At 35.8% G+C, this 13257-nt stretch overlaps 1 protein-coding gene across 4 annotated transcripts in view; it reads left to right on the top strand.

Moving 5' to 3' along the window:
- UNC79 (unc-79 homolog, NALCN channel complex subunit) overlaps positions 1-13257 on the top strand; it is a 249572-nt gene that overhangs the window by 105104 nt on the left and 131211 nt on the right. For all 4 annotated transcript variants that reach the window (XM_066342422.1, XM_066342421.1, XM_066342420.1 and 1 more), the window contains 4 exons: positions 3968-4032; positions 7677-7765; positions 8381-8421; positions 10794-10822. In XM_066342422.1, the coding sequence (XP_066198519.1) occupies positions 3968-4032; positions 7677-7765; positions 8381-8421; positions 10794-10822 (224 nt within the window). The remainder of the gene's footprint in view (positions 1-3967; positions 4033-7676; positions 7766-8380; positions 8422-10793; positions 10823-13257) is intronic.

The following is a 13257-nucleotide window of genomic DNA, read 5'->3' as shown; positions in this document are numbered from 1 at the left end:
ACTTCCTTTAACATTTCTTGTAGTAGAGCTCAGCTGGCAATGAATTCTCTTATCTGTGTTTGTCTTCAAATAGTCTTTATTTTATATTCATTTTTGAAGGATATTTCCACTGGGTATAGAATTCTAGGTTGACAGTTTTTTTCTTTCAGCCTATTAAAGATGTCGTTCCATTGTCTTCTGGCTTGCATTGTTTCTGACGAGAAATCAGCGATCATTCTTATCTTTGTTCCCCTGTAAGTAATGTGTCTTTTTTTCCTGGCTGCTTTTAAGATTTTCTCTTTATCATTGGCTTTCATCAATTTGATTTTAATGAGTTTTGGTGTGATTAAAAAAAATTTTTTTTGCTTTTATTTTGCCTAAGATTCATTGAGCTGCTTGGATCTGTGGGTTTATAGTTTTCATCAAACTTGAAAAATTTTGGCTATTTTTCCTTCAAATAATAGTCACTCCTTCCACCCTCCTTGCTCCTTTTTGACTTTTAAAACCACATGCTTATTCTACCTGATATTTTCCCACAGCTCACTGAAACTCTTTTTATTTTTTTTTCAGTATTTCAGTTTGGGTAGTTTCTGTTGTTATGTTTCCCAGTGTACTGATCTTTTCTTCTGTGTTGTCTAATCTGCTATTACTCTTATTCAGTGAATTTTCATTTTTGATATTGTATTTTTAATTTTTAGAAATTTTATTTGGTTCTTTTATTATAACTTTAATCTGTATCCTCACTGTGTCTATATTTTTCTTTCAATATGTTTATATTAGCTGTTTTAAAGCCCTTGTTTGCTAAAAATGATCTCATTTCTGTAATTTTGGGGTTTTTAATGGCCAATTTTTTTTCTCATGATTATGGGTTACATTTTTTTCCCTTTTCAAATATTAAGTAGTTTTTAACTGGATGCTGGACTTCATGAATATTACATTGTTGAGTGTCTGGATTTTGTTGTCTTCCATTACAGTGTGTTGAGGTTAGTTTTGGCTGTCAAGTTACTGGTTGTCCAGCTTGACCCTTCAAACGATTGTTCTTATGCTTTGTTAGGGTGAGCCTGGGGTAGCCTTTTCATTAATATTAGTTAAGCCCTCCTGTTATGGTATGACTTCCTAAAGTTTCTATTGAATATTCTAGGTTTTCACTGAGTTTCCTCCATTCTGGCTGGTTGGTACTGGAATCTCTCCCAGCCTTGTATGATATGTAGGGATTATTTAGGTTACAGATCCCCCATAGTTGTTCTCTTTTGCAACCTAATTAAGTATTTCCTTATACAGGTTCAATTTAGTATAAAGTCAGATCACCAAAGGACTCCTATTCAGATTTCTGGAGTTCTTTCATTGCTTATCTCCCTCTTCTTTGGTACTCTACACAGCAATTTTAAGTCACCTCACCTCTCTCAAGTCCAGTTTTTGTTCCTTCCACTCAATGAAACCAACCTACTGTGCTTATATTTCCCCTTCTAGGGCCAAGGTCTGGAAATTGCTCCTAGGAAGAAAGCTGGGGTGATTATAGGAGTCACATCATATTTTCCTTTCTCTCAAGGATCATTGTCCTGAACTACCTATAGTACAGTTTCTGAAAATAGTTGTTTGATATATATTTTTCATTTTTTAGTTGTTTATGGTAGGAGGACAAATATAATACCAGTTACTCTTTCATTGTTGGAAGCAGAATTCTTGTGTGCCATGTGCTTATGCTATATTTTTATTTTCAAATGCAGGGAGATCTATCATGGTTATATTTGCTATATGATAAGGTGTGTAAGTCGTTATTATATTAAAATCAATTGTAATGTTTTTCTAATTGCAAATACCTGTGCTCTATCATTAGAGATTTCGATTCAGTAGATCTAACATGGGTTCTAGACATCATATTTTTGACATCTTGACACGTGATTTTTAACCAAAGTTAAGAATAACTTCTAGTAAGCTTAAATCTAGTGTGACCTTGGTGACCTTAAATTAAAACTCCTACTATCTGTTCTTAACTCAGTCTTACTCTATAAAAATGGAATATAAAATTAGAAGAGTGGGATCTTCTGGATATTGCCACTATCCACATAGAAAGCATTAGTCTCTGGAAGAGCAAGAGTCTTTATAACCTTAATCAAGCACTATAGTTATTTTACATTCTGATTTGTTTATGCCTATGCCATAGCAATTGTTATATATTTTTAAATATTGCTTTTATCTAAAAGTGTCAAGAAAATCTCCTTGATATTTATAAAGTGACTTACAACTATTCTCATAATACACAGATTCAGAGATTTTTTTTTTATTGTGGATGTGCCAGCTCTGTTTTGATTAGTGTTGGCTTCCTGGAGCTTAGAATACTGAAGAAGTATTCTAAGGCCAGTTCTTGATGCAGTAGGAAGGAGTACTTTTGTGAATTAGTGATATCTGTCATGATTTTGGTATTGGAGGAATGGGGCCACGTGTCCTATGTATTTGCAACTCCTGTACTGGTTAGAGGCACTTTTTTTCTCTAGGTTTCTTTAATTATACAAGAAAACTTGTTGCTACTCTCTATACTTATCTTCACCTTTCCACATGTAGGAAATAAATCTTATAGTTATAGATTGCCTATATTTAATTAACTTCTTCATTCGTTCGTTTCTTACTCATTTCCTCTTTCTCACTCTCTCTAAAAATATAATCAGTATGATAGTGTTATTATAGCAGTTGTTTCTGGTCTGTACTTTTTGTTTTATTTGTATATATTTTAAGGTCAGTGGCTCTGTTATTTGTATTTTCTTGAATTCCAAATCAGACACAAAATCTTATGCTTGGTCTAACAATAAGATAGCATATTTAAAGCCAAAATACTTCTAGATAGAAAACTTTATGAAATGTTTGGAGCATAAATTAGGCCTGGGTCATTAATAGCAAATATTTTTGAATTATACTTTGATATGTAACTAAGTAACAATATCTTCTCACCTGCAAATTCTTCTATATTAGACCAATCATGATCCTATAAGATTAGAATATGACAATTTAGAAAAATGCCCTACTTTCAAACATATGATTCTATTACTTTATAATGATGAAATATTGTTAGCTAAGAGCTTTGGGCTATACAATCATCTGGATGATTACTTGTGATACTTGTTCTGATCCATTCCAGATTACTTGGTTCCTGTCCTCACTGTCTGTGTGTATAATGTGTTGACTTGTGTATTAGCAAACTAGCAATGATTTAATTTGTGAGTCACATGTGAGAGAGAGCTGCATTTCATTTGGGCAAGAAAATCGTATTTCCAATCTCCACATTTGATGGGGATGGGGTGGGAAATGGGGTGGGAAGGAGATACTTTACCATTCATTTTTCTTGTTATCAGTTTAAAACTCTGCGTGGTGCCAAAAACCTAGGATATGTAGCTTAGTATACTGTATGCTATATACTATATATGATATACATAGTTATATATATACACATAATATACATACATAGTTATATACATATATATATATTATGGTGAAAAGAACAGAGTGTCAAGAACCAGGAGATACAGATTCTAGTTCCAGCTTGTCATTTACCAACTCTGTGATCATAACAAACTCCTTACCCTTTTTAACTTTCACTTACTCATACATTTAATGAGGTTGATAATTTGCTGTATCTATTTGACAGAGTTGTTGGGAGGATACAGTTAAATCATAGATGTGAAAACCTTTGAGAACTCACTGATGGTATATCACTGTGAGGTAATATTTTGGTGTTGTATATGCCACCTTATACTAGATTGTCTCCCTCCCTCCGTAGGAAAATGGATGATGGAGTTGTGATATCTTTGCTCAATTTTGAAATTTTTCATAGATTTAAAAATTATTTTTAGGAAGCCTTCTGATGGTTCTATTTAGGAAAAAGAGAACTAATGCAGTTTCTGCTGTGTTTTTTGTTTGTTTGTTTGTTTGTTTTTTTGCTAGGGCACAGATGATTTCAGTGAGAAGTATTAATCTGTTATGCTTTGCCTTACAGCATGGAATCCTATCCACTGCCAGCACATTGAATGCCACAATGCAATTAACAAACCAGCCGTGAAGGTACAGTTTTATTAGGTGTGGTGTCATGGTATTATCAGCGATCAAATTATCAGGAGCAAATTGTTGAATGAAATGTTAGTTCATGTATTATTCATGGAATGCAGCTTAATTCTTTGCAGTGGTGAGACTTTTATGGTGCCCATAATTTTAGTTTCTGTACTATCTTTCTTTCTGCCCAAATCACAATGCCTTTTTTTTGGTTCGCCCAGATGTCAACAGAAGGAGGTTCTGTTTGATGTTTTCAGTTATTTTCCTTCTAATTTTGTCACACTGCATTCACAGGAGTCCTTTGACTTCCTGATGATTTCTTGCGCCCTACTCACAGAAACCATCACAAATCTGATTCCTCCCCTCTCTTAAAGGCAGACAGGCCAGTCTACTGCTCTGGCCCTTCCTCATGTTTCGCACAGGCTGTTCCCTATAGCCAGCATTCCAGGATGGGCCAAGCCATACTATTTTCCATCTTTTTTTATCATTGAGGTGAAATTCACGTAACATAAAATTAATCATTTTAAAGTGAACAGTTCAGTGGCATTTAGCACTTTCATGATGTCCTGTAACCACTATCTCTTCTATTTCTAAAATATTTTTATCAGCTCCCAAAATTATACTTTCTGAATCCCAGTTTTCCTAAAGCGCTTCATTTTGTTTTTTCACTTTATACTTTCCAGAAAGATAACTCTTGTAGGTATGACAAGACATATTTTTGCATGACAATAGGTGTGCATGGTAGTGGGTTTTTTTTACAATAGTGAACACTTCCCAAATGCACAAGGATATGACCTTACGACATGTATATGGCTCAAGGACACTTAACATTCCGGTGCATATAAAATAATGTTAAATGAAAAAGAAATTATAATATTGTATAGTGTGATGCCAATTTAATGTAAAAACTTCATATATGTCTATTTATATTCATATCCATAGTAAAAAACCACCAGTAATACTCATGAGAACATTACCTATGATTACATTGAGATGCAGGGTTATTGAGTTATTTAAATTTTCTTCTTTCTTTTTCTTCATTTTTCCATACTTCTACATTGAGCCTGTATTATATTCATAAATGCTGAATAACTTCTTTAATGCAAGAGTCATATATGAACGTATTAATGTGAGTGTAAACAGATCTGTTCAGAATGGAACAGCCTTGACACACTACTAGTCACAAATCAGATGGTGCATGTTAATGAATTTATTTGACTCATTAGAGGTCAACTAGCTAATCTTTATTTGGTCTTTATAGTTCTAACATCCTAAGAGGTTTTCTTTTTGAGTGGAGCGGACAAATATCTTACCTGACGAAGGTATCAGTGACTCACGAAGAATGACAGTAAAGGTGAAGAAGAAGTCTACATGGAGCACATGGGAGAGACTCAGGGAGAATGGTTTTGTCCTTAAAAAAAGCCTAATATTTCTATAACACTGAGCCATACCACTAGGCAGTAATGATTTGCCAAATAGAAAAGTATTCTTTATTTTGTTTCACTAGGTTGCAAAAACATACTTTTGAGCAGTGGTGGGATTCAAATAATTTAACAGCTGGTTCTCTGCTCTAATGACCATTTTAAGTATACTATAAAAAGGTAATTTTTACTAAAAGGTAATTTATTATTTCATGAATTTAATATTTAAGTAACAATAAAAGAGGTACATAAAACTAGATTATGTTATAAAAAAGAGTTTTAAAATATCAATGGAAAAATATTAAATAACACTTGACAAAAAACAATAAAACTGTTATTTAAGATATTTTCATATTGCTTCTTGATTGGAGTCCTCAGTTGCAATTTATTTTAGCTTTTATCTGTGCATTATGGGCTGTGTGATTTATCCTTAACCATCTTTTCACGGTAGGAGTAGGATCCCATTCCTTTAGAAGTAGGCCGAGTAATAGTCATTGTGTTTGATATGTTAGAAACAGGTGACTTCTCCTCTCTGAACATATTGAGTTCACCTTTGAAAAACCCCACCTTAGAGAGAACCCTGATTACAAGTGACATTTTAACAACCGGTTCACCAAACTTAACAAAAAATTAGGTCTCGGTTCTGCTGAATCTGTGCGAACCAGCTGAATCCCACCACTGCTTTTGGGGCAAGAGCCAAGGGTTATGATAGGATTCACAATGAAAATATGTTGGAATTTATAGTTTATTATATCATATTCTGCTTCTGGTTTCACTTGATTCTATTTGAAAATCACTGTATGAGATTCTTTGGAGCCCTGATAATTAATGTAAGAGTCAGCAAACTGTGGTGCACAGCCCAATCTGGACTACTACCCGTTTTTGTAAATAAAGGTCTATTTATTTGCTGTGTATTGTTGATGGCTGCAGTCATGCTACAACAACAGGGTTGGGTAGTCGTGACAGAGAACAAACGCATGGCCCACAGAGCCAGAAATACTTATTCTCTGACCATTTACAGAAATATTTACTCTCTGACCACTAGCCGATCCATGATTTGACATGCCAAAAAGTAGTTGTCTATTGCATCAAAGGACACATGAAACTTATCTAAGGAAATTTTTCACACTGGGTCGTTAGCATCAAGAAATATATAATTGACAGATTTTGATGGTATAATTATTTAAATTTAGGAATTTTAACTCTTGTTTCCCCAATCATTGAAAGCCCTCCGGGTTTTAGCTTTGAACCACAGGCTTGCTTGGCTTATAGTTTGGTTTATTTTCCACCTTCAACTCAGTAAAAATGATTAAAAAAGAAAATGGCAGAGGGATCTTCCTGAAGAATTTGTGGCATATTAACACATAATTGGCTATAGACTAGATTGAGTATTTCTTGAAAGGCAAGAACAGAATTCACAGGGACTTTGGGAAGTCATAGGAACTTAAACTGATGCAAAACACAAAATTCAGCTTGTCGTGTGAATGTTTTGTTCACTTGACCTAAAACATTCAGATATTTGAAATGTCTTAATGGTCAACTGTAAAATGAACACTTTTCATCTCTGTGCGTAGGCTAACGAGAACTCAGCCATCCCAAACTGAAAAGCGCACAGCAAGGACAAATAAACTATGGGTTATGTGTGGAAGGAAAAAAAACACACCTGGCAATGGAACATTGGATGATTAATATAGAACATAGAATCCAGAGTGAGAAAAGTGAATCGCTCAATGTTAGATTTAAAGCTACGTTTACTGAATGTGTTTTATCTTAAGCAAAAGAAAAGAAAAAGAAAAAGAAAAAAGCAAAAAAAGACTCTACTGCCAGCATTTGATAACAGTTATGATTTTAATAATCTGTTTTCCTTTTCTTAAAGAGCGATACTATGTTTATCACTTTAGAGAAGGAATTACTGTATGAGTAATATAGAAGCAATTTGAGCAGCCATTAAAGAAGATGATTTTTTTATCTCTGTGGAATGAAGGTAGATTTCTTGATATTCTTGAATAACAAAGAACAGGAGAAATGAAAAAACCATAGTAGTCACATTTAACTCAACTGTGAGGACTCGTGGGCCAGTGCAAGGAAAGCAGTTATAGGTCGAATGGGTTTTACTGAAAATATTCATTCCACTTTGTTTAGAAAATCTGTCATTATTGAAATATTTGTGCTCATAATATCAACAATGTGATAAATAGGACAGGAGAGTTCATTCTGTCTTTTCATGTGTTTCAGATGTGTATAGAACCTTCCCTGTCAGTAGCTTTGGGTGACAAACCACCCCCATTGTACCTCTGTGAAGAATGCAGTCAGAGGATTGCAGGGTAGGTATAAGCGTCCTCAAAGAAAAGGAAGTAGAGCAACAATGAGAAGATAGGAACAATCACATGGACTTACGTTGGTTACATACCCATATATCCTATTGACCTCTCTGCTTCTTGAAGGTTACTTTGTCAGATATTTAATGTAGAACAAACTTTCATTTGAAAGATTACAGCTTTGAAAAGTTGCAATAGTTCTCTCCATGTGACAAGAGAAAGCAATTCCACTTCCTAAAGCAGCTCCAGTTTTCTAGTGATCCTGTGAAAAAGGCCACAGAGAAAAATAAAAGTGATTTTTCAAACATGACATAAAATTCATGAGTTCTCTTTGCTTGTTAGTTTCACAGGATAACACTCAGCTTTGTACAAATCATTTTGGTTGGCTTAATTAGTATCTGGGAAAGTGTCATTTAAAGTTAACTGCCTATGATGAAATGCCTTTAATTTATAATTTAGCTGGAATGCATTAGACATTTAAAAAGTTTATTATGATAATGCTCTTAATTACCCTTTCTTTCCATTAAAAGCCTTTTAGCAATAGCATGCAGCTTATAAACATTCATGTGTAAGGGTAATATTGCTAAGAAGCTCAAAAATGAATTTTATTTTTCTTCACAGGGACCACAGTGAATGGTTGATTGATGTTCTTCTGCCGCAAGGTATGGTTTACTTCAGAAAGAATGAATCCTGAGTAATGGTGACTAATGGCATGGTTGATTTGTCTCCTTTTGTACTATTTTATTTAACAAAGACAGTAACTGAAGTATTATATTCTATGAATATTCATTGCTTATAATATACCCTCATGTTTAATAATGAGGGAAGAGGTATCACTTCTACCCAAGTTAAGGGGAGATGTTGGAATTAGGATTCTGTATGGTTAAAGCCCTCCTGAATTAGGTCGTAGGGGGTTTTCTGTATATAATGGTGTTGGCAATGACCTTGCTGTGCCAGGTCAGAAAAGGAGTCAGGAACATCATCAGCAGGAAGAACATTGAATAACTGCACTTTCTCCTGCTACTGTTCCTAGCTCTGTGTTTTGGGGGGAAATCATTTAATCAAACTCTGAGACTTAGTCTCCCCAACAGTAAGATGAGGATAAAGCGTGTCTGACCCATCTTAACGAGGAAACGAGATTGTAATCCTTTTAGTTTGTTAGAGGTCTGAAACCTATGCCCAGCAAGTTGACAGATCAGCTAGATAAGGTAGTATTCTCCTATGCACAGGGGGGCAGACATTCCAGCCACCTAACGGGAGACTGAAATGACCAGGAAAAATACTGGAAAGCAAAGGAAAGATGTCAGGTGGAAAAGGCTGGGAGCAGACTGATGCCGGATCAGCCACCCAGGAGTGACTTGGCATGTGACTTCAGAAAGAGATGATGAAAGGCCTCATTTAAAAAAAGAAATATAAAAACCTTAGTGAACTAAATTCTGTGAACTTTTTTTTCTTTTTCACTTAAGGCCTTTGCTTGATGGTAATTACACTATTTCTTTGTAGTCTAAGTTTTCATATAAGGTCATTTCATCCTTAGGAAATAAATTAGTGAGTGCTCTCCATCTGTAAAATGGATCGATAATGTCAGACTCTGAGTTCTTCAGAGATACTCTGAAAATTTAAATAAGAATATCTGTAACCAGTGTCACCCCAATAGATTCAATAAAAAGGAAAGAAAAAGGAATATCTGTGAAAAAATTTGGGCTTGTATGAGTAAGGGTAACTCTCCCCCTCCCCCCTTAATTAGGCTACATTGTTAGTTAAGTTCCAGTACTCTGAGGGAAAACCCATAGCCAGGTCCTAAACTACATTTTAAATGTCAGAAATCATTCTGAATTCTGGTCATCATCTCCAGATGATATTCATCTTTGGAAGAAAATTGACAATAACTTTTTATTATTTATCTAGAGATGTGACTAAACCAAACAAACTAAGATAAACTTTAAGATATCAAACTGTTAAATAACCTAATGATAGAGAAGCAGTTTTAAAAACAGAATTGTAAATTTCACTGATTTAGCATCTACTGATAGACTATACTGTAAGTAATAGTTCAGTCCAGTTTTTTGAACACTAACCGTATTTTTCGCTCCATAAGACGCACCTGACCATAAGACACACCTAGGGTTTTAAGAAGGAAAATAAGAAAAAAAAATTCTTAACCAAATGGTGTGTTAAAATATTTAATAAAATACTGTATTTTTTGCTCCATAAGACGTACGGGCATTTTTCCTTCCACTTTTGGGGGAAAAAAGTGCATTTTATGGAGCGAAAAATATGATACTATTTCAAGGGAAATGTTAACATGTTTTTGGAAAAATAATTTTTAAGTACTCTCAAGCATCAATTTTGTATGCCCAATCAAAAGACTTCCTGTCTATTCATTAAACTCAGTCCTGAAGTAGATAGTAGTTTGACAACTTTACTCCAATCGGCCAATCAATGGGTTTGAAAATTGCTCTCTCTTAAATAAGCAGGCAGCTGGTTTTACACTAGCTAAGGACCGATAGAAATTGATAGCTCAAGTTCAAGTAATTGAAGTTAGTAAGGTTTTTCTACAGTTTTGATTAAGTCATCTCCATGGTGAAGCTCTAAATATACACATCAACTCAGTGTCACTGTATAATGGCACAGCAGTAAGGAGGGAATTCACAGACAGAGTGCTAGATCTGCCTCTACTATTGATAGCCTGTGTTGTCCTGTAGCAGTCACGTAACCATAGTGACCCTCAATTTTGTTTTCTGTCCAATGAAGAGGTGAGATTAAAGTTATTTGGCTCTAACGTAATCTGAGGTCTAAGTCATGTCCAAGAAGTTTGAATTCCTTATAAGAATAGGTGAAGTATTTGCAGCATGCAGATGTTTTTTAACCTCCTTAAACTAAGTAGATGATAATTCATGAGATAACCGAGAAGCTGTTTTGGCCAAGTCTAGAGTTTGTATTACAAAACTTGTGTTGACTCTTCTTCATGGCTGCCCTTATTGAAAATGGGCTCTCTTTCTTTGTTGATATTTTGTGTACCTTCCCCTTACAGCTGAAATATCTGCTATATGTCAGAAGAAGGTAAGAGCAAACCATCTGTGTGGTGGGGCATGATTTGCTGTGTCTGTATGTAAATTCATTCATTGACATCTGCCTCATTTCTGCACCATGGTTTCCCAGTATGTACATGTCACTCACTGTATTTGTGAAGGGGAAAAGAAATAATTTAGCATGCAAGGTTGCTATGTCCAATGGTCTCTATTTCCATTTCTGCTTTTGCTCACCCATCTTATGCACAAATGTTTTTGACAAGTAATCTGAAATAAAAGCTACATGCTTCTCTGGATTAGAAGTCTAATTACAAAAAGATTTGAATGAGAATGTAATATGTGCAACTTAACTTTGATAAATGATGTATCTTGTATGCTAAACATCTTTATTGTTTTGAAGTGGAGTGCAAATTGTCTAATAAATGTGTTAAAACATACTCAGATCAACCATATATAGAAATGATTCATGTATATGTAAGTTGAATTGTATCTCTAAAGATTCCTCCTTCAGTTTTCCTTTAGCCACCGTTCATGCCAGTTTCCCTAAGCCATATCCACCTTTTTTGTTGTTGCAGTGGAGAAGTACAAGGGAAGGTAGTACAGTATCATATAAAGAACTCTGGGTTTGTTGGTTGAGACACTTGGGTTCTGGCCAGCTCTATTTCTATTTACCTGTGAGACCATGCACAGGTCATTTAAACTCCTTAGGAGTTAGTCATGAACGGGTACCTTTGGGGGGCTGTTCCAGTTAGCTATCGCCACATAATAAACCATCCTAAAATCTGGTGACTTATAACAACAAACATTTATTTGGTCACAATTCTGTGGATTGGCAATTTGGCTTATGCTCAATGATGCGTCTTTTGATAAACCCCTGTAGGCTCACTCATGTGTTTGCATCTGTCGGTGAGTTGGTGAGTCGGCTGGGGACTAGCTGGTCCCAGAGGACCTCACTCCCCTGGCCGGGCTTCCGCTGGGATGGCCGGGATGGTTGGGGTGACTGGGGTGTCTAGCGCTCCCTCTTTCCATTAGGTTCTCATCGTCCAGGAGACTAGACTGGGTTCGGTCATGTGGCAGCAGTGTTCTGGGAGAATGAGAGAGGAGGCTGAACGGCCTTTTGAGACTGAAACCCAGAAGTTGCGCGGCATTACTTCTGTTGCCATTTAATTCGTCAGAGAAGGTTCCCGAAGCCAGCCCTGTTTCAGGGAGTGGGGAAAATAGACTCCTTCCCTTTATGCAGCGGCAAGGATTTTGTGGTCATATTTAACCCACCACGGTCTACCCTCTGGACGTTGGTACTTCCATTCTCTCCAGATGCAAAATATTCTCACCACCCTGCAAGACCTTCAAATATCTTATGCATTCATGGCTTCAGGCTTAAAGTCTGTTACCTTGTGATCTGCATCTCTTCTGGTCACTGCTCTTTGGGGTATACACATTCTCTTGATCCAGAGACTTGTGAAATGAAAAGGCAAATGATCTGCTCTCTGCACACCCAACACAGATCGGTGAGTGAGGGACATGGTAACAGCCACAGTCTTCTGCCAAAAAGAGGAGGAGTAAGCGAGCCTTAGTCACTGGTCTGTAGCAGCTTCAGTCATGAACACATCAACAATTCTTCTGTCTCTGGGGATAGTTAATTTGTCTTAAATTGCAACTGGTTTTGCTTTTTGTGGAGTAGTTTCCAAATCCATTGTTGTTTTCCTGGGCATTTAGTAGCACTCTCTCAGACATCTCTCCTTCTCTATAGGAAACGGCCCACATTGCAACTGAGTAACTCTCTCAGTCTGCCTGCAGGAGTTTCATGTTGAGCTGTGTCTGTCCCCTTCAGTCTAAGTTGGTGGTGCTTTTGCTAGTGTGACTTTAAAACTTTGTGGGTTTTCAGTAAATTTCCCTGGGGATCTGTTTCCCCCAAAGCCATCTATAATTCTTTATGAGACAGTTCTTTCTATACTTTGGGCATTTCAGTTTGCCCTGAAAATTATTAGGAGCTCTGTTCTAGCTGAGAGGCTCAGCTGGGCGTCACCTTTTAGCTTTCTGAAGTTTAAACAAAGGTAGTACAGTCATTCAGCAAACTCTTGATTTGATCTTTATCCTGAGGTTATTTCTTACCTTGAGAATCTTTTGGAGGCTGGAGAGACTAGGATGAGAAAGTTCTCTTTTGTACATCAGCATGTTCTGGTATTTAGTCACATACCTAATATATTGGACACCCAGATTGGATAATTTTTTTTAACTCTCCCCTCCTTTATATCATACAATTATTTTTAGTAATAAGCTTCGAAGTAGCACATTTTTATTACTTATTCTTTAATAAGCATTATATTTCATATGAACATTATTTTGGAGAACTTCTATTGAGTTCATAATAGTTCAGAATTCTGTGAGCTTGCTTTGGGCACGATTGTACTTGTGGTATTACATGTTCCTACATTTGAACAGTAGGTTTGAAATGATCATCAAGAT

Source organism: Saccopteryx leptura, chromosome 6 (genome assembly GCF_036850995.1).
Source record: "Saccopteryx leptura isolate mSacLep1 chromosome 6, mSacLep1_pri_phased_curated, whole genome shotgun sequence".
NCBI classification, from domain to species: domain Eukaryota; kingdom Metazoa; phylum Chordata; class Mammalia; order Chiroptera; family Emballonuridae; genus Saccopteryx; species Saccopteryx leptura.
The sequence above is the reverse complement of the archived record's forward strand: the minus strand, read 5'-3'. Positions and strand labels throughout refer to the sequence as shown.